The sequence below is a fragment of the Zosterops lateralis genome (assembly GCF_965231275.1).
Source record: "Zosterops lateralis genome assembly, chromosome: 7".
In the NCBI taxonomy this organism is placed as follows: Eukaryota; Metazoa; Chordata; class Aves; order Passeriformes; family Zosteropidae; genus Zosterops; species Zosterops lateralis.
Genome location: NC_139767.1, coordinates 29505659 through 29531242, shown reverse-complemented (window position 1 = coordinate 29531242; position 25584 = coordinate 29505659). Strand labels below are relative to the sequence as shown.

Below are 25584 nucleotides of genomic sequence, written 5' to 3'. Positions count from 1 at the left end.
CCATTTTGCGGCGCGGGAGGCGAGGGGAGGAGACCGGGCGGAGGTAGGAGCGCGGCCACGGCGGGGCGTGGGGTAATAACAACAGAAAATAAAGACAGGGGGAAAAAGGAAAAAAACGATCGATGCTGATGGTGACAGTGGGGGTAGATGTGTCGTTCTCGGGGCTCGTTTCCCGGTACGCCGCCCCGCCGGGATTAGGTGGATGGTGTGGGAGCCGTAATCCCAGCCTGGTTTGCAGGAGGAGCCCGTTCGTGTAAAGGAGTAAGTGTGGCCCCGGGCTGCGGCGTTGGTCAGTGAAGGGAGGCGGTGGGTGCAGCAGGGATGAGTGTCCCCGGTTCGGACCCCGCTCCCTCCTGGAGCATCTCAGGGCTTTCCCTTGTGGGACGGGCTCGCCCTCAGTAACACCCCTGGCCCGGAGCCTGCCTTGGGTTGGGTGTAAAATGGATGTGTATCGCTTCATTGCCATGATTTGAAGGGAGAAAAAATGAAATAAATAAATTTCTGTGTTCTGGGATGCTTCCTAACGCTTTCAGCATCGATCCTAAACGATGCCTAAGCGCGGCCTGCCCGGGGTGATGGAGGCTCGGGGTCTGGGACAGCCCTTTGGCATCTCCCGCCTGCCCGAGGCCGCTCCCTGTGCTGATCCCTGCCCGGGACAGGCCGGTCTGTGCCGGGCCGGATCCTTGGAGCGGAGCAGGGAAATATTCCCGGCCTGACTCCCACCCTGTGCCCGGGGATGTGCCTTCGCGGGGACCAGAAACTTCAGGAACAGCCAAAACCATCTCCTCGGCATCTATCAGCACGTGTTTGTTTATTGATAGGCACAGACAAGGCAGATGATGGTGAAATTAATTAGTGAAAAAAACCCACATTAAAACTCAGTGGTTGTAAAACACTGTCGTGGTCTAAAATCCTCTTAAGTAAGAAATTAGTTCCTTGTGGCTCACATAGATTTTGTGACTGAGTTGCCAGGTCAAATTTGCTAATGTGCTTGTAGAAAGTGGTTTAGAAAAGGCAGGAGGTGAAGTTATTGCCTGTGCTATTTCCCAGTCCCAAATTCATTACGGTCTGGGACTGAGATGGGCAGCTCTGGATTGGGTTCCTGCTTTGGTCAAGTTCTTAATTTCTAAGCTTTGTCTCACAAATCAGGCAGCCCATTTTTCCATCTAGTGACTGATAAAGTTAGGAGGAACTAGTGAAGTTAGGACATTCTGCACTTACTTGGTTTTGTAAAATATAATATTTTTTAAAATACACTTGCCTTTCTGTCTTAGAGACAGATGGTTATATTTTAAGTGGTTTTATTTCATCATATATATGACAGTACTGCATGTTAGTTAATGATGCTTTAAAAAATGTCCTTTATCTTAGCTGGAGAAAAATGATGAAACTTTAGACCTCAGCACTTCTCTGCTACTATTCTGCTTTTCTATTTTTTCTTGCTGCTAATTGGATTAAAAGCTCTTTTGGCTTCTATGGCATCCGGTGAGGAGATTACTGTCTGTGACGATGAAATAAGGTAAAAAATCAAAACTGTGATATGAACCGATCTGGAAAGATATCCACAGTTCAAGTGGTCACTTATGACTGTATCTAAACTTTAAAAATTACTTAAATGAAAGGATATCTTGCCAGATCCCTTCCCCTGTGTCTGTGTGTGCAGGGTTGTGTATCCCAATGATGTAGGTAGTGTTTATGAGATTACAGACAAATCTGTTAACACAGGAAATAGCTAAACTGGTCATACTATTTTTTTCAAGTCTAAAATGCTGGAACACTTTCTTTGAGACCAATCAAATAATGCATTTTAATGCCTACCAAGAAACAGCACAACTGTCCAGGAGTATCTTAAAAGTAAATATAATTTTCTTACCTATTGTCACCTGAAATGGGAGTTTCAGAGGTTAGATGGGTAGCTGTGTCTTCGTACTGTTTGTCAAAGTGAGTCTGTTTAACTGTTTATATTTTGTGATGTTTTGTCATATCTGAATGTCTGAAAAACATGAAAATATAAGCAGTTCTATAAGCTTATTCTTTCAAGTCTCATTTTTTATTTGCAAATAGTGACTTGCCCAGAAGCAGTAAAGCTTTGAACTGCAGACATTGAACTTTGGGACACTGGGACTTGAACTTTCAACAATTAATTTCCTTTGTTGGTTTCTCCTTAGATCTCGGTACAGCCACCTGGAGAAGATGACAGATCTGGTGGCTGTTTGGGAAGTAGCTTTAAGTGATGGTGTCCATAAGATTGAATTTGAACACGGGACCACTTCAGGAAAGCGTGTTGTCTATGTCGATGGAAAGGTGAAAATGCTATGTGCTCAAAATTCACTGTGATACAGATTAGATAAGTGCACTTCCATACAACACACATCACAACAAACAAAAGACTAATAAATGCAAGTGAGGTACATTCAGTTAATTACCTAATTTAATAAACTGCATCATTCTTTTTTTCAGTTCCAGTTAAGGTGTGAGTATTCATCAAGTGCTTTGCTGTCCTTGGGCAGAGGCACTCTGTGCATACCAAGCACTGTGTATGCTTTCATTCACAAATAATAGTTCAGTACTGAGTTGTCTCCTGAGTTCCAGTTCAATTTTTTAATATTAAAACATGCATTCAGGTTTTTCAATTAATATCTCCTGTCTTTTTTTTTTTTTTTTTTTTTTTTTTTTTTTTTTTTTTTATCTACAGGAAGAAATAAGAAGAGAATGGATGTTTAAATTAGTGGGTAAAGAAACATTCACTGTTGGAGCTACTAAAACTAAAGCTGCTATTAACATTGATGCAGTCAGTGGCTTTGCATATGAATATACTTTGGAGATCAATGGAAAGAGTCTCAAGCAGTATATAGAGAACAGGTTAAAAACAACCAATACTTGGATATTGAACTTGGGAGGTACAGACTACAGAATTGTTCTAGGTAAGTAAACATTGAGTGACTACATGTTGCTGCCTTTGAATAAACTTGTGTGCATTTAAAAGCTGGTAATTAAGAGAAAGCACAGTTCAGTGGGTGGCTCTGATGTAATATAAAGTCCTGGGTGATGTGGAAGTTTGGAATGAGATGCCAAAGACAGTCTGAAAAATAATGGTCTTGTTATACATGTGTGAGCCTACAGCATGTGGTCTAGATTTGGGGGAAAAAGAAAAAAAAAAGTTGGGAAGTGTTACCCCTGCTGAATCCATAGAGCTGTCCTAGCAAGGCAGTTCTCCAGGTGAAGCCTGTTACAGAAGTTTTACCTGCATCGGGATCAAACCTCACGTGTGTGTAAGTTTGTTCAGCCTGTAACCAGGTTTTCCTACTAAAAATCATCAGCCATGGTCAAGAAGTCTTTACCTGAAGTGCAACAATGTTATTCCACATTTTTGATAGATTGATGAGCATCCTTTGTTCTGCATCACTTCTTATCTACAAACTTAAACAAAAACCTTCCAATGATGTTCTTTCACTTTCCTAATAGCAAGGGAATACATTGCTTCTCTTCTGCCCCCCCTTTCCCAGTTACATTACAAGCAGGTGGGAGGAAGGTGTCCCTTTAGGAATTTGTCCATGGCATCCAGTGGGAAAACTTCCACTTGGGCACTACTGTGTGGTTAGAGCTGGAGACAAGAGATCTCAGACTATGACTTCTTCTTAAACCTCAGGACAGAATGAACTGCCCTAAAATGAAGGGGAGCAATGAAGAAAGACAGTTTTAGTGCCAGAAACAGATAAGTCTCTTCATAGAATTTTAATCTCCCAATGCTTACTGGAAAGGCAAGCAAGGTTCAGATCTCTGCTGATGTTGTGTGAATGACAGTGTCAGTAAAGGGATTCTAGAGCAAAGGAGTTTAAGGAGGATGTGCTGGGAGAAGTAAAAGAATATTCTGTTTCAAATGCAAAAAAAAAAAAAATCTAAGATTGATATTTAAAGTGGTACTTGGTGCTTTTGAAATGATAAGAATACAAACAGCTTGATGGATGTTAAATAATGCTGCTTTTGAATTAAATTGACCTGGAAAAAGTTAGAGCTTTATTGAATAAACAGCACTCTAATTCACAGAAATTACTTCACTTTTCTGTCTTTTAATTTTTTCAGTTTAAGACTGTCAGAGTACCTCTGGCACTATTCAGAACAACACAGTATTAACAGCCAGGACTAGGGAGGGGTAAAACTGTATCTTCAAGGCAAAAGTTGATGACAGAGCCTCCTCTCTCTCCAGTGTGAGATCAAACCCTATAGCTCAGGCACTACAGCTACTTACAAACTTCTTTTGGGAATCAAAAGTAAAATTCAACAGTAGATTTTTAAAATCCCTAGATCCTCGTTTGTAGGGAGAAAAAAATACCTTGTTCTTTCTACCTTGTTTTCTTTTTCCTTCACAGAAAAGGACACTATGGATGTGTGGTGCAACGGTGAAAAAATGGAAACAGCGGTATGTGATCCTTTCCAAAGGCTCTCCCTAGGCTATGGATATGTAACCAAAGCTTGGCAGAATAAGCCCCAGAGGGGCACTTTATCTCCCTTTACCAAAGAGGTTGAGGCAGCCAGGACACTCCTGGTCTGTTCCAAATTACCTTCACTGAATTTTATAATGGGCAGTATTTCAGTTCAGATGCCAAATATCTGCTTGTTAAGGATAAATGATGCTTTTCTTTAACTTCTTTTAGACCAACAAAAGAAATTTGAGTCAGTTGTGCAGGTTTTTAAGGGAGAAAACTTTCTGGGGATTGGGAAGGACTTGAGTTTGATGCAGAGTGTAGAGCTACTGCATCCAAACCTGCTTGTAATAATTGTCACTGAAAGCTGAACACATGTAGTCTGTTATGTCTCATGTTTTTTTCCATCTAGAGATGTTCCTGATACTTAGGGCTTAAGATCCTTATTGGAACAAGTCAAATCTTTTTTCTTGATCACATCTGCATTAATTTTTAGAGCAGGCTGAAAGCTAGGTGGTTTAATCTGTTTGTTGTCTTTCTGCTTATGATGGCTCTCAATATGCACACCAGGTAGGCTTCCCCATCCTTTAAGGATGTGCTTTCTCACCAGGGGGTGTCAAAGTTGTTACTGCTGCCACAAGGAAGCCCCTGGGTGAGTACAAATTCAAAAATCAACAATTCTGCTATGCCTGAGAGTAGGATGAAGATTCACCAAATGTTTGCTTAGTAATCAGTGGAAGAAACCTCCTCTCTTAGTAAATCAGGACTTCTGCTCCTGATGGCTCAGCCTTTTCTATAATGTACGGAAAACACTCAGAGATGTCGTTGCAAGCTGTGAGTGCAGGTTTAGTGCCAGACTGTGCTTCCACTAGAGCAGCACGTGGATTGTTCTGCTGTCACAAACATCATGACAAAAACACAGCCATGCCTGGCAAAATCTGTAACAGGAAATTACAGAATTGCAGCAGGAGATGTGTGTCCAAGATATACAACTGTTGTACTCAATTCAGGGATGTGCTGTGGAAGGCATCCTAAATAATTCACCTTTCACTGCTACTTGAGCATAAGTTTGTGTGGCACCTACGGGTTGTGCAGCACAACTTGGCAAGATGCTGCCTTTTCTGGTTTTGTTTACTGACATGAATCAATAATATTGATTCACAAACTCCACCTTTACCATTTCTGATTGTGTGCAATTTTCATTGTCATCTGATACCCACAAATCTTTAACTGGACACCTTGATAGAGCCCTGCCTGAGATTCAGCAGCATTGTTCAGCTTTCAGGCAGTATTCTAAAGCTGCTCTAACTGTGGGAACTGCAAGTGATCCTGACATTTATGCACTCAAGCTTTTAATTTATTAAAATACCACGTGTCTGTTTTTATTCTTGTCTCCTTTCTCCCAGGGTGAATTTGTGGAAGATGGGACTGAAACTCACTTCACTGTGGCTGATCACAGCTGTTACATTAAGGCTGTCAGTAGTGGGAAACGAAAGGAAGGAATTATTCATACCCTTATTGTGGACAACAGAGAAATCCCAGAGGCTGTGGAATAGCTTCTGGTTAACTGATTATGGTAGGACTAAGATCAGGAATTTTCAATTACTGTGGTAATTATTTTAATATGTACTACTTGGTACATCTAGTTTGTGCTGGGTTTATTTTCTAGTTTCTGTATATGAAATTATTTTTATCGAGGACCAGATGAAAATAATTATGTACAACCTCTTACATTACCAGTTTTTAAATATATATATATATATATATATATATAGAATATATAGCATATCACTACGTGTGGAGAACACTGGTGAAATATAAATTATGCATCAGGAAATAAACATGCTATAATAAAATGAAAGATAAATATTCAGTAACACTGAATCCTTAACTGCAGGTGTGTGCAGAGGGAAGAGAAAGCCTGTACTGGGCACAGGAGTAAGATGTTAAAAGCTTTCTCTATAACTATTTTATCTATTAAGATGACTACAGACCTTTTCACATGCAGTTAAGGGGAGTTATACAGTTAATAAAAAGGTTAATAATGAAATACATAGTTACCAATACTTGTGTTACAGTATTAAATTAATACTGAGTTATGAAAGCGGTTCTCTATTCCCACTTAGGAGTAAGATGTTACATTGTGCCAAAAATAACATTCCTTTAGGTGTTCTGAAAACTGATGCTGTAGTTCTGAAACTCTTTACTGAGTTTTTTCAAAAAGAAAATAGAAGAAAAATAAAATCTTGCCATGAAACCCCTTTAAAAATGATATCTCTTGAAGCATGTGGACATAAGAACTTACCTTTGTTCAGTGCTAACAAACCTTAAATCTATGGTTATGTGTTTTCATGGCAGTAATGTGTGAATCAAGAAATATGAGGAAAAAGTGGACAAAAATGGAAAACAATTGGTTACTTTAATGGAACATTAAAATAGGAGTAGACTAATTCTGTTTTCAGAATTGCAGCATAATTTCTAAGAGCAACCTTTGTGTTAGAGACTCACAGTACAAAACTACTCTTTGCAACTGCAAGTGTAGCTAATCTTAAAAATAATTTTTTAAAAACCAAAATATGAATATATTCATCTAAAAGTTTCTTTTGTAATGGTTAAAAAAATTCTACTTTTAACCATAGAATTCAGAATTAAACTTTTATAACTTAATTTCTTTTGGACTTGCGAGTGGTTCCTAGCACTAGCACACAACTACTAGCTCAGGAGTTGCAGATGCAGTACAAGTATCCTGGGAATCCATTAACAAATTATTTTGAAAAGTTTTATTAAATGCTAATATCATCTGTGTTTTAGAGATCAGACTGCTCCCTGTCAGCAGGATTTACTGAGGAAGCTTCTATGTACCCAAGTGCTGGGCTGAATTCCCTTTTACACTGGAATTGCTGTAACAGCTCTTGGGCTTTTCCCTGTGTTTGCTTCAGGTCACTGAAGAAGCAATGTGGGTATACCTGGCTACAAAGCTGACAATGTAATCTTTAAAAGATGTTGGTAAAGGTAGATTAATTGAAAAATAATTTCAAGCTGTAGCTTGAACCAGTTCTCTACTATTTTGTAGCCTTTCAAAGAGATTGAATGTTGCTGAGAAATCTGAAGCCCATGTATAGTACAAATCACATCCTTAAGACTAGAAAAATACAAGTTAACACATAGTAACATTCATACTTTTTATTTTGAATATATGTATCTACAATGCTTGAAGTAACTAATAAAAACTGTACAGTAACCACTGTCAGAAATAATGAAGTATTGCTCCATGTTTGTCATAACTGTATATAATAGCATGTCCCTAAGCAGAAAGCAGCTGCTCATTTTCCTTTCTTAAGTCAAAAGAAAACTTAAGAATCAAAAGGCACAACCAAGATTTCTTGTGTTTCCCTGACATATGCAATTTCTCAGATTAAGAAAATGCAGTGGAAGAATGACAGCCTGTACACAAACATCAAGTGCACAGTCACAAGCTGAGATCGCTTTAAGGAATAAAGTAAATGACCAGGTATGTTAAATGTTAAACAATCTGTGTTTTGGGATGCTTTCCCTCCTGCTTCCATTCACAGGTAATTTTGTCCTAATCTCCTTAATACATTAACTTACTCTTTTGTTCATGAATATTTCAGAGTACTTTTCAGGAAGCACTCTGGCCAAAGCACACTACTAAGCAGAACATTCTCTTAAATCTAAGCACTAGATTTTGTTCTCAGAGGGTCTTCATCAAAGCTACAGATCTGCTTTTTCCCCACCGAGGATCCTGCTTGATTCCTCCAGGAGCTGCATCGCTCTCAGTCAGTGGGGAACAAGTCAGCAAATACTGTGGCAGGGCTGCAAACCCATTGAAAATGACAAAGATCTCAGGACAGTGCAAATTATCTACTAAACTGTCATATAATGGAAAGGCATTCCTCTCCAGTGCTGGTGGCATAATACAAGATCGTCGGCCTGTAGTGTATAAGCCAGTTATTACATCAGCCACAAAAATGTACATTTTAGAATCCATTTCCCGAGTAGCTTTACCCTTGGTCAGGTACCTCAGGTTGTTTGTAAAGTAGATGCCAGCTCCATATTTTTGTTCTGGAAAGAGAAAGAAAAAGTTTCAGAAGACAAAGCATTTAGTAGTTGGTTCTTTCAGGATTGTAGTTCCAAGAGAACTCCTGCTTGATTCAGGGTTACAGGTGATGTGACTGCTCAATGCATGCCATCCTTTTGGAAATTACTTTGCATGGAGTGGCTCTGGTGCTTGTACTGACCTCCCACTGAAACCACAAGCAATGACAGCTGATGGCTGTCAATTATTTAACTGCTACCCCCGTGATAACTGTTCAGATTTATCTGTTAATCCACTGATTGAATCATCAAGGTCTAAAGGATTTATATAAAATAAATATATGACTCACACTTCAGTCATCATGTTCAAAGGATTCTGATAAACAACAAAGGCAGCACGATCTTAATAATGCAAACTACAAAAAAAAGCTTTGAGATTTATATGAAAAATGTCACATGAAGGTGCTGTTACAGTACCAAATGGAAAAGTGCAAAGAAATTAGACCATCATCTTATTGCTTTTAAAGTGTGGAAATGTAACATGGACATTGCACAGACAAAGAAAGGCAAATCTCCACTTTTTGAACAGTTTATTGCTTGAAATTCTGCAATTGACCTGCAAAATATCACACACTTCACCTACTGCAGGCGAATAAGCACTAAATGCTTATTCTTCCCTTTCTGGAAGCATCTGTCTACTACACTATTTCATGGGTTCACAACTTCCCTCCAAGTGTACTTTACCCTGAATGACAGCCCAAGCAATGAGATTATCTGCTGTCTCTGACCACACCTGATCTGAGCAGGGGCCTGGGCTGGGTGACCCTCAGAGCACGTTCCAGCCTCAGTGTCCTGTGATGAGATGCCCTTGAACAGGCTTTAGCATGACTAAATGCATGGCTGCAGCAGCTACATAAGGACACTGACTTTCTTTACAGTGATGCAACAAAATAAAACTTGGACACGGAATCATGTATATACTAATAATTCTGTCCAGTGTTTGGGCTAGGCTTGAATTCAGGCTTGTCTTCCTAGAGCCTTGCTGGCTCTAAAGTATCAGGAAGGGAAACCTTACTGTATATAATAAAGTAAGCTCACACAAATCTAAATACAAGTAAGAAACATTCCTTGTTTAGGAATGTCGTTTTTTCTAATTCTAACCTGAGTTTAGTAGTCAGTCACTGTTCATTTTGATTAAAGATGCCAAAGGAAGTTATTACCTTTTGGTGGAGAATACATCCTGTGAAATCCAGTTTGGCAAACTGAGCAACAGAACTCAGCAGGAACATCCTGGTACAATTTGTGAATTCTTTTGGAGCTACCATCTACATTTTTTGCCATTTGTTGGAATGCAGCAGATAGAAGTGGATTCTGTATCTTTTCCATCTGTAACAGAAGTAACAGCATACCATAAGCAGATGGAGGCCACTTATGAAATCCTTAAGTGCTTTTATTCAGGCTATGTTCTTCAATGCAAGAACCTTTGCTTTAGCCTATATGCATTGACCACATACTGGACAAAGCATCTGAAGTGTGCAACTGATCCAAAGAAAAGAACCATACCACTATCCCATGCCTCCTATTTAAATCACTGGGAATATTTCCTGGTGTACTTCAGTACTTGAGTTGTGCTGAAGAGATTGATCCACCCCTAGTTCAGTAAAGCAGTGATACCCAAGTATGATTCCAGCTCTAAAACATAATCAGATCAGAACTCTGGCATATTCAAGTAGTAATTTTGGGTGTAAAGCTCACAAAAAGAAAATAGACACTGAATTAATGTCCTGGAATATTGTACTTAATATGCCCTACCAACCTCATATTTCTCTAGAGTCATATAAAGGGGCATTTGAAGCATGAAGTACGAGAACATACAGTACAATTTAAAAGACTTCTCAGAATTTAATCACTTTTTGAGTGATTATTTGCGTTACGTTTAAAATACTTTTCATTAGGATTAAAGACTGGATTTATTTTAAGGATGAGGTTGATTTGATCTTAATTTTTAAAAGCAATGCATTGAAATAGTTCATCTGAATTTTTTAAGGTTACATTAAATATGTTAGCACAGATATGTGAGCTGAGATCCAGGTTTTTTATGAATATTCTCTTTACCCTGAGAAGACGAAGTCCAGCTTTTTCAAACTCTTTCTGTCTGTTTTTAAACTCCTGGAGGTGACATTCTACTGGCGAAATCTGGATGTAGTCAGCGTTACTTGTCCTGTAAAAGCCTCCTTCTGAAAGCAGACTTGCTTCTAGTTGGCCTGGATATGAATAAGGGAGTAAAATTTTCATATAGCATAATGTCTGAAGCAAAGGCAAGGGAGGCAGACCCACTACTTTAGTTGGTGGTTTAGTTAATAACAAAGAATGTTAAGTATTCTCTGAGGTAATGTCAGAGGCTAATATTGAGAGGGACTAGTGTGTGTGTATATATATATATATATCTAAGTGTATTCTATTTTTTTGCATTTATTATAAAGAAACCAGGGAGAGAAGAAACCAAAGAAGAGGAATTTATGTTCTCCACTACACCTCTCCACAGCTGAGCTTTTATAAAAAGATATCTATATTGAATGACTATACAAACACAAAAGTGATCACTCAGTAGCTTTCTGAAATACCACCCATTGTATCAATTGTTCATGACAGCCAAGGACTCTGCAGAACAAGTCCATTGCTGAGCCCTACAACAGTTGTCCAGCTGTAGCCAGCAAGAGCTCAGCAAAGGTGTGTGTTAATTAAGTGCAAATTCTGTAAATCTCTACTGGCCAGGCTTTAAAGTGAAGCTGTCCTGGAGGGAGCTCCACTACAGCTGGATATACATCATGGCCAGCCCCTGTATAAACTGTGCCCTACTGGGAATACCACCAGGTGAGTGACTACAGCTAATAAATGGTCTTCCAGGGGCTCACATGATAAAAGTACAGGAATATCAGTAATTAAAGCAATACTCAGTATGTGTGTGTGAACTGAGTGTACAACTGTCCACTCTCGGCAATACAGAGATATATGTTGTTTCATACTTGACCTTGTTTAGGCACTATTTACTTTACATACACATTGAGAAGAGCAGTTTCTCTTGTTCAGCTATAGTCTTCTCTTGCACACGAAGCAGTAATTCTTCAGTTGCAAGTACTGTATCAATCAAAACATCAGGAGGGCCCTGAAATTTCAGTCTTGCTTGTCCATCTCTCACTTCTTCTGACACACATACACTAGAAGGCTGCACTCGAGAGAGTTCTGCGAACTCCTCTTTACCAAGGCAGAAAATGAAGTTGTTTTCAATAACAGCATGGTGACCTTCTTGAAATTGCATTACATTTCGGAGCCATGATTCTGCTGCTCCCAGTGCTGTGGGTGTGCTGCCTCTAAGTTCAATCACGAGTTCACTGCTTTCAGTCTCTTTTGCAGTCTGACTGGCTGACTCTGTACCTGGAAGATGTATTTTTTTAATACAAGTGGATTGGAAGAGTGAGGAGCTTTCAAGGGCTGACACAAATTCCTACTTGTAATCCCAGCTGTACAGTGCAAGAACACACTACTCTTCTGGTATGCTCAAAAAAGAGATTAGCTACAAGGAGATAAGGTTTCCAGGACACACACACACATAGAGAAAATTTATCTGCCTTTCAGTAAACAAATTCCAACAAGTTAGGCAATGACAATGGGTTTTAACTCTTAAAAGGGATTGCACAGTTCCATTCTTATAAATGTAAAAATGCAAAGTGCTCACGAGTTTTTGCTTCCTCCTCTCCTCAAGACACATATGTAAATACTAAGTTCCCTGTTTTAAAGGAATGTGATTACAGATTCTCAAATTGGGAGTACTCATTTACTGGAAATGCCCCTTCTGTTCATTACTTACTCAATGGATCACTTCTGTTTTCCAGTTTGTATTTTGCTGAATAAAATTTTCTCTGGACAACCTTGAAAGATAAAAGTTTAGGAGCAGTTTGCAATCTCTTATCAAATATGCAATTAATTTCTTCAAAACTCTGTTAGACAAGCAGTTTACACCCCCACTCTGATTCTGAAATTGTTAACACTGGCATTTGTCAGCTTTCCCCAAAACATTATTCCTGAAAATATCAAATGCATTCCTGTTCTTCTGCATCTCCTAAGGTAACACACCTTACACACTGAATGGCACTTTACCAGCTCCTTGTGGTTGTGGCATATCTCATGCAATCACATAATTCATTACTTGCAGTATAATGCTGAGGCATCCTTCCTCAGTTTTAAAATCCAGACTATTCTCTGGCCTGTCTACTTGAAATCCTTCTATTATGTTAGCTCATATAATCTGTTGATAGTGCTTTGCCTTAGGAGTTCTATACAAAAAATCAAAACTGACTGAAAATATTTCCTGAGGAGGAATGCTTGTTCCTTAATGAGTTAATAGTAGACTCATTCTCACATTCACTGACAGACATGAGAATTTTAAAGTTCTCTCCCCTTTTTATCAGACTACAGTCTGAAGACTTCTAGTTTAGTGAAGAGAAAATAAGTATTTGCAAAGATTGAGTATCTCTTAATGAGAGTAATAGTTTCATAAAGGTACCTGCTGCTCACAATCATTGCTGGTACAGAACAGACTATCTTCATTTTTAGTCATCTATGGAAATACTTTTACAGTTTTGTGTTTCCCTCATGGGTAGTCAACAACAAATTTGTTACCTTATAGGCATCATGGTCATCTGGGCAAATGACAAACTGCACTTCTCTGTTCTTCATAGGATGTGCCCTGGCAAAATCTAAAACTGCTTCAATCATGGTCTCAGCCACTATGTCAACAGGCAGCATTGGTGACCAATATACTGGAAAAGAAACTGAGGGAGATGAGTCCTGAAAGTGACCCAGGCATTTTTTCACTACATCCTTCAATTCCTGCAGGAAAAACAAAATCTTTTAGTCCTCACATCATCTAACAAGAAAATCCATTAAAATCCAAAGTAAGGGACCATCACCTCACACAGTAACACTGGATTCTGGTATTGCAATGGCACGTGCAGTACAAACGCAGGGAACGGCTCATGCCTTTTGGTTACTATGGGCTCCTTAAAACATGTTGAATGTCTTAGACGAAACTGAAGTTCCTTCTGAAAAGCTTGACCCTCTTTTTCCAGCAGTCGTCTTGAAAATTGAAAGGAAGGCTCACCCTTTGCATTCAGGGGGTTAACAATAGCTGTATTCTGCAAGAAAAGAGTGCAAATTTCATTGTACTTCAAATGACTATTTGCAAGCTTTGCTATTATAGAGAGCATTCTTTTTAAGCACAATTACTGTACAAAGGCCTGACTGCCACAGATCAGCTGCTTGAATTTTCATACGACTTACTACTACAGCACTGTAATACATCAAAGTGTGCACTTTGCAGTGGCAGTTCAGAAATCAACGGCGTGCACAAAGCCGTTCCAGTCATCAAGAGTGTATTGAACAGAATTATTACTCTCACTATCCAAGTGACCCACCCAATTATCAGCAGGAGAGAACTATGGATATGGCTGTCATCCCAGCCTTAGGGTAGCAAGGATACCTCACCAAAGCAGTGGTGTCAGTACACACAAGGGTACTGCAAATCTATGATTGTTTCCAGTACCCAGTGGAAAAAGCAGATTCCCATAGTAGGTGCCCTGAATTTCAAATATGGAAAACACAAATAACTTGTTTACAGAGTGCTGATAACAGCAGTAATTGTTCTAACCTTAATTGTTGAATATTACCTAAAGATACAAGAACATGTTTTCCTCACGGTCTTGAGAGCATGTGCATCTTTCAGTGCTGTAGAATTTGTTCATAAAATTCTCTGCAAGGTCAACTTTGTGATCATTTGTTCTTACACCTAAAATCAAACTTCTTTTTCAATTATGTTACTTCTTTAAAATAAAAATTGGTTTCTTTTTTAAGATATAGTATTTCCTAAAAGTAAATGCTATTACTGTGATGTACCTTGCCGTCTAAAAGCTCTGTCAAATTCCTATGATTGACGTCATATATTTTGCATCAGATTTTCTAGCAAAAATGTTAATTTAAGTAATGCCCTATTTAAAGGTAAGTCACACATCAGCTGTGTAAGTTATTTTCTGCTATTTCAGTGTTTGTTGAATAATTCCAGTAATGGAGTTATGAGAACATAAATAATAGGAAAAAAGCAAGGCAGAAATTAAGAGGATCCTTCTATGGAGTGTATGATAAAATGTGAATTCCTACATAATAAGAAGATAAACCTTAACATAGAGATGTATTATTAAATCATTCAATTTTTAGCTGCTTCCTATTATAACACCATGCATAGAAAAATTAAATAAAGACATTAAAAAGTTCAATACCAATTTAGAAAAAAAACAACTCCTTGTTACTATGATTTAATTACTATGTCATAAATTTTTATCACACTGAGAAGAAAACCATTTAGTGGACTGATACAAAATGTGTTCTGAACTCTTGGGCTCCAAATCCTACGAAGACTTGGAGGCAACACCATGTTCCACAAATTACAGGACAGACTTACCTTCAAATTTTCAGGGTTTTGTTTTGTGATGCGCAAGCGAATGTTTCCATATTTGAGGTGAGTTGGAAACTGGCTTGGTGGAGCTGACACAGTGTCTTCAAGTGGACTGGTATCACCCAGAAACTTTTCACAGGCCTTCTTTATTTCTGCAACTGTAGACTCTTCAATGTTCACCAGGCGTATTTCCCTGAGACAGCTTGATGGACTTGCCTCAACAAATCTCTTTACAGCCATTACAATCACTTGAGAACACAAATGAACTGGGAAGGCATAGATACCTGAACTCACTGCTGGGATAGCCACAGACTTTAAATCTTTTCCTGGAGTACTAACATAAATCAGAACATTTAAAATAGCTGTCTCAAGTAGGTAACAACATATATCCTTTTCATGAGGATTCCACCTTGGACCAACTGCATGAATAATTTCCTTACAAGGAAGCTTCCCTCCACCTGTCACTGCTATATTGCCAACTTGGACTTTTCCATTCATTTGAATATAACGATTGCTTTGCTCTTTTATTTCTGGCCCTCCTGCTTTCAAAAGGGCAAGAGCAAGACCTCCTGCATGATCAAGATTCTCATTGGCTGCATTGACCACAGCATCAGCCTTGTGTCTTGTGAGATCATCCTTATAAACACAAATGTCAATGCCTGACTTTACTGTTTTCCTGTATACTTCACCAGTGCTTTTTGTTACTTTTCTGAAGGCCAACGTACAAGCAAACCTTTTGGAAACAAGATTATTTAGACAGTTGTCTCTTCTCTTAAGGGCCTCATAGGCATCTTTACTGATGGGGATCATCAAACTGACCTCATCCATTACCATGCTTGACCCTAGGATAAAGAATATAAAGTGAAATAGAAGGTATTACTATCAAACCATTTATTTTTATCTAGAAGTGTGGTTTATAGCTCTCGATTTTATCCCACTGCCATTGCTAAACAATCTTTTTTACACATTCTAATCTCTTCTCTCTCCTTTTCAGAGGTTTAGAAAACCCATGAAGATTCATTTAACTGTGTCACAGAGATCTTATACTGAGTTTTAATTCTGTGACTCTCATTTGGTCTGCACTTAAAGCCCACAAGCAAATTCCTTCTTTGTGTGGAACTTTATATGAACTCAGAAAGAAAGGCTTTTTAAACTACTTTTTTTAAGGAACAGTTTTTACATTATTACTATGGCTATACAGCCCTCTCCTGGCAGATGTCAGCAGTACTACAATGCAGCAGTTATGTTAATCAGTTTAAATCAATTTGTGTGAGTTTAATCAAACTTTCCTATGGGGTATGCTACCTGCTTGTAAAAAGTCTAACGTTTTGCACATATAAAACATAAGTGCTACACTCATTAAAACACTTCTGAGCTCTTGCTTTTAAAAGAGAAATGCAAGCAAGTCCTGTTGAAGTAATAATAATTAATAATGATTAATAATAATAATAATGTTGATTCATAACCGTGTGTATTTCACATTAATTATGAATTTCAGGTTGCTTTTGGTTTTCGTTTCCGAGTTTCCTGGCTTTAGCTGGCAGTTTTCAGCTTACATACAAGCGGGTGGCTAAATGAGACTTACCTAAAGCGGCCTTCTCTCTGAAGATATCTGAAACGTAACTCTATTGTAATGAAAAGAGGAAAAAAAGGAAAAGAGAAAGTAAATGTTACAAGCAACAAAAGTACGCGGGCTGCCATCCTGCAGCAGGAGAGATTCGGTTGCAAATCAAACCGACAGCTCCAGCTTCTCAAACATCTGTACCAAGTTTTCTAGTGTTTAAAATGCTGCTGGGAGCTGCGGGAGCTCTGTGGGCGATGTTACCCACGGCTTCCTCTGGCCCCGGTAACTCTGAGGAGCGAGAGGCCAGGAGGAGTCATTCCCGAGGCCAGGCCCGGGGACGGGACCGTTTTGTCCCCTCAACCCGCCGGGAGCTCCCGCCGCCCGGAGCCCCTGAGGCGGCCGCCCCGGCCCCCCTAACCCCGCTACCCCCCCTAGCCCCGCTCTGTACCTGGACGGCCCCCATGAGCCGGCTCGGGGCGGGCCCGCAGCGCTCGCAGCCCAAGCGGAGTCCGAGGCGGGAGCGGCGGGCGGAGCGGGACCGAAAGCGAAAGCGGGCGGCGGGGCGGGAAGCGAAAGCGAAAGCGGGCGGCGGAGCGGGATGATGGCGGCGGCGCCGCTGCTGGTGCGGCTCAGCCCCGAGCCCGCCGCCGGCGAGAAGGCGATCCTCAAGCTCCACGCGTATTTCCAGTCGGGAAAGCGCTCGGGGGGCGGCGAGTGCAGCGTGGTGGCGGGCCCCAAGCCCGGCACCTACTGCGTGAACTTCTCTAGGGAGCAAGGTACGGGCGGCTCTGAGGGGAGCGGACATGGCCGCCGGGCACCGCGGCTCCGGGCAGGCCGGCTCTTGGTATCTATCACCTTTCCGGGTATTTTATCAGCCTTACCTGCCTCATCTGTCCAAATTTAGTGGGGATCTCATTAATGATTATAAGTATCTCAAAGGTGTGCCAGACTTTTCGGTGGTAGCCAGCGACAGGACAAGGAGCAGAGGGCATAAAGTAAAAGACAACAAGTTTCATCTTAACATGAGGGAAAATTTCTTTATGTCGAGGGTGGCAGAGAAGTGGGACAGGCTGCCCAGGAAGGTCGTGAAGTCTCTGTCTCTGGAGACATCCCAGGGGACTCTGCCTTGGCACTGGGATGGGGAGGGATGATCTCCAGAGGTTCTCTCCAGCCATAAGAGTTCTGTCATTCTGTCATTCTGAAATTACCACAGACAGGAAGAGAGTGGAATCCCGCAAGAAACACAGCTTGGAATTGGGTGCAAGATCCGTGGAGATAGTGATCCTGCCGGGAGAAGGGGAGGCGGGCAAGAGCCGGGTTCCAGCACAGGGCTCTGCCAGCCACAACAACATCCCTGCCAGCCCTCCCCTGCCCCAGCAGGAACAGCGCGACAGCGGCGGCCACGGGGCCACGGCAAAGGAGGACCTGACCAAAAAGGTACATCTGGAACAGCAATGTCACAACATGCCCTGCTTGTGGTTCCATGAGTCCTTTGTGTTGGACTTCAATATTTTGTGGCAAAAAAGTGTAAGTTACCGTATCTTAGTCAATAAAATGGGGCCCAGGAGTGACACTGGAGTGCCGGACCAGAGTCAGTCTACACATGTTTACAGGCAACATGTTTTCCAGGCTGATTGTGGAAGGTGCCAACCACTATTCCCCAAAGCAGCACTCTGGCAGGTTCCAGGGGGTAGCATGCACCAAGGGCTGCTCCCAGAAGGTAGAAGAATTGTGTGAGATTTGGATCCTTTCCACCAACACAGACCTCTAACACTCTTTCTACATGGTTTGCACCTTGAGACAACCCTAAGTATCTCTATCCCTTACTTCAGCATTAAAAAAGTCTGCTGTGATGTGATGTAGCACCTCAAACATGATTTGAGACACTTTGAACAAAAAATTACACATCAAAAGATCAGCTGTGTTTTGGATGTGGCTCTACCAAGACACTGATACTTGGCTCAAAGGGTTTTACCCTGTTTTGCATGGTGACACAGATGTAGCCTTTGAGGTAAACACACTAACATAGTGTTTACCTGGCATCTGTACTGCAAATTTCCCTATCCTTCTGTGTAAAGTAGAGAAGTGAACATGTTTGTTACTATTTTTCAGAGTCCTGTTTTCTGCCCTAACTCTCGGAGTTATTAAAGCATGACTTCTGGGAAAGTTTTAAAGAAAGATAACAAGTGAAAACTAGAAAGTCTAGTATTAATAAGAACAATGAAGTACAACTTACAGGTGGTGGTAAAACATGTTGTGTCTGTGTAACCTGAATCTAAGGGAATAGACAGATTCTTTCAGGCATCCTTGGCAGAGTAACAATGGCACTAAGATGTAGTTACAATTAAAGCTTTTTGCTTTTTAAAAAGGGTTTAATCAAGGGTTTAAAGGGTTTAAAAAGGGTTTTATCATTAGCATAGCTTAGAGTTAATGGTCAGAATACCACAGGATCTCTACAAGCAGAATCGGTGTAGGACAGTTTTATAAGTAGTGTAGCACTGTGGCAGCTTGTAGTTTCTAGTCACCTGGACCCTCTGCAAATCATGTCAAATCGTAATTCTTGGGTTGCTGTATTGATAGAACAATCACAATCTACACTTGAAAACACATAAAAGCATATGAGTCCTCCTCATCCACAGTTGTGGTCTGAATTCCCAGTTAGGATTTGTAACTGGTGGATCTTGTAGGCAGTGCCACTAAACCTGCCTGCTCTGTGGTGGGTACCCTGGCTGTCAGGGTACCTGGACCTTCAAGGCAGTAAGGAGGGCACTGGTCAGCCTGGTGCCCACAAACCTTGAGGATGATAGGGAGGGAAAGAGAAAATCTGTTTGCTTTGTCTGCTTGGTGTGCAGGAGTTTTAGGCCCTGCTAATGATGGGAAAAGGGCCTAGCCACCGAGGTTGCCTGCCTTTAGTTATGCTAACACTGTTGTCAGAGGTTGGGAACAGAGACTGCTGGGCACAGGCTCAGCCCAAGTAGCAGAGTTACTGTCTTTCCTCCTGCAATGCTGGTGATATTAAGACATTTCATTTCTGCTGCTGACTTAGAAGCAGATTGTGTTACTCCTCTGTACTGTTAGTGTACATGACATAAAAGAAATACTGTGTGCAAACTTGTTTGTAGTAATCTGGCACCACTGGGATGGTCAGAAATTCTCCTTGCCCAAAATACAGAAGTAGCAAGCAGAGAACCTTAGAGAAAACTAATGTTGATGTATTCTTGTCTTTTCTTTAGATATTTCTTACAGTATCTGCTACTTTGAATGCCAGTATGTTCACTGAAGACCAAAGGGAGAAAATTACCATTATGTGTCCAAACTTAAAGAGAGAACGAATCCCTGGCATGGACGGCTTTGAGAAATTGACAGGAGATTTTGCAGATATTGAAAAGGTTTATCACTACCTTCAGGATATCCTTGCAGGCAAAGACCCTAACCATGATTTCTCACATTCTGAATGTAAGAATGGTTTGAAAGATGAAAATGGCCTGAATTCTGAAGAAATGGATGAGTTTACAGTTGTGACAGCTCTCTATGAGTATTTCAGTCATACCCGCAAAGAAGAAATCAAAGAACTGCACAAAAGGTTTGGGGCGTGTATAAGAATTAAAGGTCATGACGAGGAAAACACATTCATATACATATCTTCTGATAAAAGTCATGCATCATTAAAAGCAGCTAGTGACTTTTTTATCCAAACTTTTCAGGAAACTACAAAAGATCTGACACAGGAAAAAGTTCCCGTAACAAACAGTCACACATTAAAAGAGACGATAATAAAATTAAATGAAAGGTTTAGAAATCTTCTTGCTAAAGAGGAAGGGAATCAGTTGCTACTCCGTGGTCCAGGGAGTGAGATTTCAGCTGCTCTAAAATTTCTAGCAGAGGAAGGTGAGAACAGCCAAGTTGAAAAGAATATGAAAATATCATCTAAACAGTACGTATACAGAAATGGAATTGAAGTTGATGCTTTTGTGTTTAAATTGTTGGAAACCACATTAAGCAAAGAAATTGAAAACATAAATAGCAAATTTGATACACTGGTAGAAATAAAAGAGAATTTGTATGGCCAGAAGGTCATAATATTCAGCCCCAAACCCAGAACTTCTGATATGTCATCACATGCTACTGAAAGTTTCATCAATGCATTTCAGAGTGCCTCTGCAATGTTACGAGAAAAAATCATCAGCACAAAGCTTTCAGAAGATCAGAAGAAAACTTTAAATTCACTACTTAATACGAAGAAAATGGAAGATTTTAATGTAAAACTTACGAAGAAAGAAGATAAGTTAATCATAAGTGGTTTACCAGACCATCTTTATGTTGCTGAAAAGTTCTTGAAAGCCCTTAACATTGAAGACTCAACACAAACTAAAAATAGGGCAGCACTATTCTCTGACCTCAGCCCTCAAGAAGCTACAGGAGCATCTAAGAAGTCTGGTGTTAGGCAAAAGAATAATCTTCCTTCTGAAGGACAGACTCAGGCAAAGACAGAAGAAAAAGAAGAAGATGAGTGTCCAATCTGCAGGGACAGAATTAAAAATAAAGAAACATTAGAAAAGTGCAAACATGCGTTTTGCAAAACTTGCATTGACAGAGCCATGACTTATAAACAAGCTTGTCCTGTTTGTAATACTGTCTGTGGAGTCCTGATAGGAAACCAGCCAGAGGGAACAATGTCAACTCAAACAATCAAATTGTCTCTTCCTGGTTATCCCGATTGTGACACTATTAAAATTGACTATGATATGAATGGTGGTATTCAAACTGTGAGTATACTTAAAGATTTCCTAAAGATATTTTTCCCACAACAAAACCAATATTGAGTATAAAATTAACTATTTTGCCATTATTTTAATACATGTTCAGGCAAGATATTTCTTTGTTTACACAAATCTGCGAGTGTTTAATTCAGTATTTTTGGGTGCAATTAAGTAAATACAGTAGGAATGAAATAGTCAGATGGTCAGCTTCCATTTTATATGCACCAGAACAGAGGTACCTGTCTTTAATTTGTACATTAGGAATAAATGAACTGAAATCTACACAGTGATACCATATAAGCAAAGTTTTGCAAGTATAATGAGCATTTCTGGGGCATTCTCTTTGCTGTGGACTCCAATGGACAAAAATAAATAGTGGGCTGGCTTGGTGAGAGCTTTCCAGGTGAGAAATCTCCTTGTCTTACGTGCTTGGGTTTGGGACTGAGAATGGAGTAAATTAAAAAGTCACAGATGCAGTGCCATGCATTTGAGAGAGAAAAGAGGGAAAAGCAAATTTTAAAATAACAATGGATGCATGAGCAATGACAAGCAAGTGTGAATGAAATTTGTCTGAAAGAAAGCATCTAAAGAGAAAAAACCTCAGAATCAGTTATCAGTCATGCTATGTCCATCTGAACGATTTCTGATACACAATTCATTTTTTCTTTTGTTTTTCTACAAAACAGAGCAGCCACCCAAACCCAGGGCAGCATTATGGGCCAGCTCACCGAGTAGCATATTTACCTGACAATGAGGAAGGGAGAGAAATCCTGCAGCTCCTCAGAAAGGCCTTTGATCAAAAACTGATTTTCACAGTGGGGCAGTCACGTACTACTGGTCAACAAAGTGTCATCACATGGAATGATATTCACCACAAAACTTCCATACAGGGAGGCTCTACCCGGTAAGTAGTCTTCATGCAGTGCTGTTGTTACTCAGATGTGTCAGGAAAGCTGCCTTGAATATTTTCCACATATAGAGCTTTCAGATTCTGTTACTAACAGAGTGATTGTGGAATGCCCTATGGATCCAGACATTAATAACCTTCCCCTTTTGGGCACTTGGAACAAGGATGAGCTTAGTGTTCTGCTGCCCCTCAGGCTACTTATTCACCAGGGAGTTTGTGAGGCACTTTGTAACTCCTTTGATTAGAACTTACAGGACAACAAGCTCTTGATGACACCTAAGGTTGGACTCCTGATCTATGCCCCTCCTGTCACCTGCTGTTCTGCACCATTATGATCCCAGTAAAGATGGCACTTGGACTTTGTCAAACATGATTTGAAATTCTACTTAACAGAGCTAACACCAGGAAGTGAGGTTGTAGTACAGATATGATCACATCCTTTTAGATGCTAGGAACCATGAGTTGTGCAGCACTTAGTGGGTCAGAGCACAGGACACAGTGCTAACCCCATCCATAAAAAAGGTTACCCCATTTTGGGCATTCAAGCTGTGAGAGGATTTTCTGAGTAGATGACAGCAAGTTTTTGAGGACTTGCTGCACTTAAATGAAAGGAGCAATCACCAGTACTGAGTGTGAGCTGCATGCAGGAGAGAGTCTTGGACCAGTCCTTCAAGCTTGTTGCAGCCTCTAAGGGTCAGGTGGTGTCCTGCAAGTTCTAAAAGCTTGTGTCTGGAACCTCGTGACTGGGCTAGTATCATTAAAAGAGCAAAAAGTATCAGATTTACTTTATCCTCCACTGTGTGCAAATTCTCTGTCTTGTTTATCATTTGCTTCATATGCAGTTCTGGTGTTGTACTGCTTTTAGTCCAGAGATGCCATTATGTTTATGATTTGAAAGCTCACTTGGATATGCTTCAGGTCTGATTTTCTTTTTAAAAAGATGTATACCTAAACACCCTATTATTTTGACCCCAGGCAGCTTTGAAAATCAAGTTCTTAGTGTCAATTAGGACAACAAAATGTAGCATGTCCTTAAGTTTGTAGCTTTATGTCATCTGTATCACTTCTGTGACTGGCAATATGGGTCTGTTTTCTCTCTAGGGCAAGAACAGCATAAAATTTGTAAAGAGATTTCTAAAAAGATTTTGATGACATGGTTCTGGTGAATTGTCAAGTGCTTCATTGCAGAAATAGCCCAAACATTTCTTCTCTTCTCCCAGGTTTGGTTACCCGGATCCTACTTATCTGCAGCGTGTTCGGTCAGAATTGAAAGCAAAAGGAATTGAATGAGGAAATCCATCAACTCTCAACTCCTAAATGTAGTGACTGAACATAGAGCAGTTAATGTACTATTCAAGCTCTGAGGGAAGTTACTTTGTTTAACTGCCATACTTCAATCACTTGTATTTCACAGTTAGCTAAGCAAAGTAATCTTTTCTCATCAAACAATGTATGTTCTTTTCAGAAATCATTTACTTCCCTATAGATGTAGCCTTTACAGAATTTGGTTCTTGGGAGTGTGGTATCAGTACTGTTTACACTTTGTATATCTTGCTTTTCCAGCAAATCTGATCTACACTTCCCTACAACTCTCCAGTCTGATTTCCAAAACCCTTAGATCCACTACTGGTTTTTATTAGATGAAATGCTTCTCGTAGCTTTGAGTTATGATGTCTGTCTGCATGGCCAGCATCATGTAACCCATCTAATCGAAAATTTTTATGCAGCTATGACAATGTTAGCTGTGACAAGGCTATGGACTTCTGCTTCTTTTCATGGTAGAAATGGCCTTAGTGATTTGGTTAGTCATGGATCATGTACAAGTTGGTAAATGGATGTTACTGTATTTTTAGCTCTGCAGAAGTGCTGAATGCTGAGAGCTGCATTGGACCCAATGGGAAGTAACTGTGTCTATGGCCATATCTGATAGTGGGCTCCTGGTTCTGTGCCTGCCATTGTGCTTAAACTTAAATACAACTTTTAAATCAGTTTTTCAACTATAAAACTGTATTCTTTCAATTGCATCAATGTAGGTTTAAATTGTATCATAAAGCTACTCTGCAGTGCCTAAATAACTTGCTAACTACCTGTGTGGTGGTGTGTCACACACACAGACATCATTTTTAGTGGGTTGAACCATTTCTCTAAGGCTGTTGAACACAACTAATAAAGAAAATATAAAAATGCCATGTGTTTCTACATTCTTCTGTACAGATTTTTTTTCTCCCTTTTGCAATACATATAGCTGTATATTTTTTTACATTTAGGAGCTTTCCTGCAACACCATGTTTTGGGGCAGTTTGGACTCCATGCCATGCCCCTTTTAAAAAATGTTTTTGTTTTTGTTTTTGTTTTTGTTTTAAGATTCCCACATTGTGAATAGGCAGTACAACTTTGCCACCTTGAATTTCAGGTTTAGTAGTAATGGGCACTGTTAGGTTTCCCTGTGGGTTGGGATGTCCAGCCCTGGTTTTGTGTTACTGTAGTTGTTTTAGTAGTTTACATGATTCCATGTCCCCTCTCCCTTTTCCATGTAAAATGCCAACACTCCAGTTGTTTCTAAGTGACTGAGCTTTTCTGCACATGGAAACAAGCTGTCATTGTGCTTTAACCCCAGCCACTCACCCCCCAACCCCGACGGGCAGGGAATTGGAAAAGTAAGCCTTGTGCATTCAAATAATAACAGTTCATTAATTAAAACAAAATTAAGTAGGCTATTACTAATAATTGTAATGGAAAAGAGAGAGAGAGGAGAATAAAACCCACAAGGAACAAGTGATGCACAGTATGGTTGTTCACCAGCCGCTGAGCCATGCCCAGCCCATCTCTGAGTAGCAATTGTCCCCCTCAGCTGACTGCCCCCAGTTTCTATATTGAGTGTGATGCTCTGTGGTATGGAATATCCCTTTGAATGACCTGTCCTGGCCGTGCTCCTCCCCAGCTTCCTCACAGAGCATGGGGGACTGGAAAGTTCCTGGGGTGAACACTTCTTAGCAACAACTCAACCCTCAGGGTGTTGTCAACATTGTTCTCATACTGAGTCAGCCCGTATCAGCTACTAAGAAGGAAATTATGTCTATCCCAGACCAAGATAAATGTGAGGATCAAACCTTCTCAGCTACTTTTAGTCTCTTATATCACTTTCTGTCCTAGTAAGCCAGTTCACTGATGTCAAACCCCTATCAGTAACTCACCAGCTCCCATTTTGTCTGTGCCGAAGTTTGCAGGCTGAGTTGTGCAACAGAGTCCTTGTGACTGTCATGAAAAGTTCCTGAAGCCTTTAACCAGTTGTACCTTTATTTTCTAATCATAGTTGTACAGTTGTATGTACAATACACAGTTGTACTCGATCTACAATCACAGTC

The 25584-nt window shown here is 40.1% G+C and overlaps 3 protein-coding genes across 6 annotated transcripts; 2 read left to right on the top strand and 1 right to left on the bottom strand.

The window, feature by feature from the left end:
- Positions 1-4: 4 nt before the first annotated feature.
- FAIM (Fas apoptotic inhibitory molecule) lies at positions 5-13286 on the top strand. Of its 3 annotated transcripts, XM_083865011.1 has the most exons (6): positions 5-43; positions 2169-2304; positions 2696-2924; positions 4371-4420; positions 5831-6000; positions 13220-13286. In XM_083865011.1, exons 2-5 carry the CDS (start codon positions 2194-2196, stop codon positions 5978-5980), a joined length of 540 nt encoding a protein of 179 aa, XP_083721137.1. In that variant the 5' UTR covers positions 5-43; positions 2169-2193; the 3' UTR covers positions 5981-6000; positions 13220-13286. The 3 variants fall into 3 exon arrangements, with proteins under 3 accessions (XP_083721137.1, XP_083721135.1, XP_083721136.1); XM_083865009.1 differs by lacking the exon at positions 13220-13286 and having other exon boundaries at positions 5831-6167; XM_083865010.1 differs by lacking the exons at positions 5-43; positions 13220-13286 and adding an exon at positions 50-261 and having other exon boundaries at positions 5831-6168.
- Positions 7148-25455, bottom strand: PARP9 (poly(ADP-ribose) polymerase family member 9). 2 transcript variants are annotated; one of them, XM_083865007.1, is made up of 10 exons: positions 25414-25455; positions 16574-16613; positions 14995-15830; positions 13451-13675; positions 13161-13370; positions 12349-12409; positions 11541-11915; positions 10596-10744; positions 9701-9866; positions 7148-8507 (listed from the first exon to the last, which is right to left on the bottom strand). In XM_083865007.1, the coding sequence occupies exons 3-10, from the start codon at positions 15820-15822 to the stop codon at positions 8137-8139; spliced, it is 2385 nt and encodes a 794-aa protein (XP_083721133.1). In that variant the 5' UTR covers positions 15823-15830; positions 16574-16613; positions 25414-25455; the 3' UTR covers positions 7148-8136. The 2 variants fall into 2 exon arrangements, with proteins under 2 accessions (XP_083721133.1, XP_083721132.1); XM_083865006.1 differs by lacking the exon at positions 25414-25455 and adding an exon at positions 17001-17089.
- On the top strand, positions 17014-24398 carry LOC310911468 (E3 ubiquitin-protein ligase DTX3L-like; the record flags this gene model as incomplete). Its single annotated transcript, XM_083865008.1, is given in 7 exon segments — positions 17014-17037; positions 17039-17073; positions 17075-17328; positions 17766-17989; positions 19786-21318; positions 21999-22216; positions 23440-24398. Coding segments are annotated over 7 exon segments (2358 nt in total). The 3' UTR covers positions 23510-24398.
- Positions 25456-25584: the final 129 nt, after the last annotated feature.

Bases quoted from the DNA above. Each gene is read 5' to 3' on its own strand.
- FAIM (XM_083865011.1), top strand. From the start codon at position 2,194: ATGACAGATCTGGTGGCTGTTTGGGAAGTAGCTTTAAGTGATGGTGTC. The intron at 2,305-2,695 runs GTGAAAATGCTA...TTTTATCTACAG, and splicing joins TTGTCTATGTCGATGGAAAG to GAAGAAATAAGAAGAGAATG. The intron at 4,421-5,830 runs GTATGTGATCCT...CCTTTCTCCCAG, and splicing joins GTGAAAAAATGGAAACAGCG to GGTGAATTTGTGGAAGATGG.
- PARP9 (XM_083865006.1), bottom strand. The intron at 10,745-11,540 runs GTATGTAAAGTA...ATTCATATCCAG, and splicing joins GAAACTGCTCTTCTCAATGT to GCCAACTAGAAGCAAGTCTG. The intron at 9,867-10,595 runs GTAAAGAGAATA...CTTCTGTTACAG, and splicing joins CTGGACTTCGTCTTCTCAGG to ATGGAAAAGATACAGAATCC.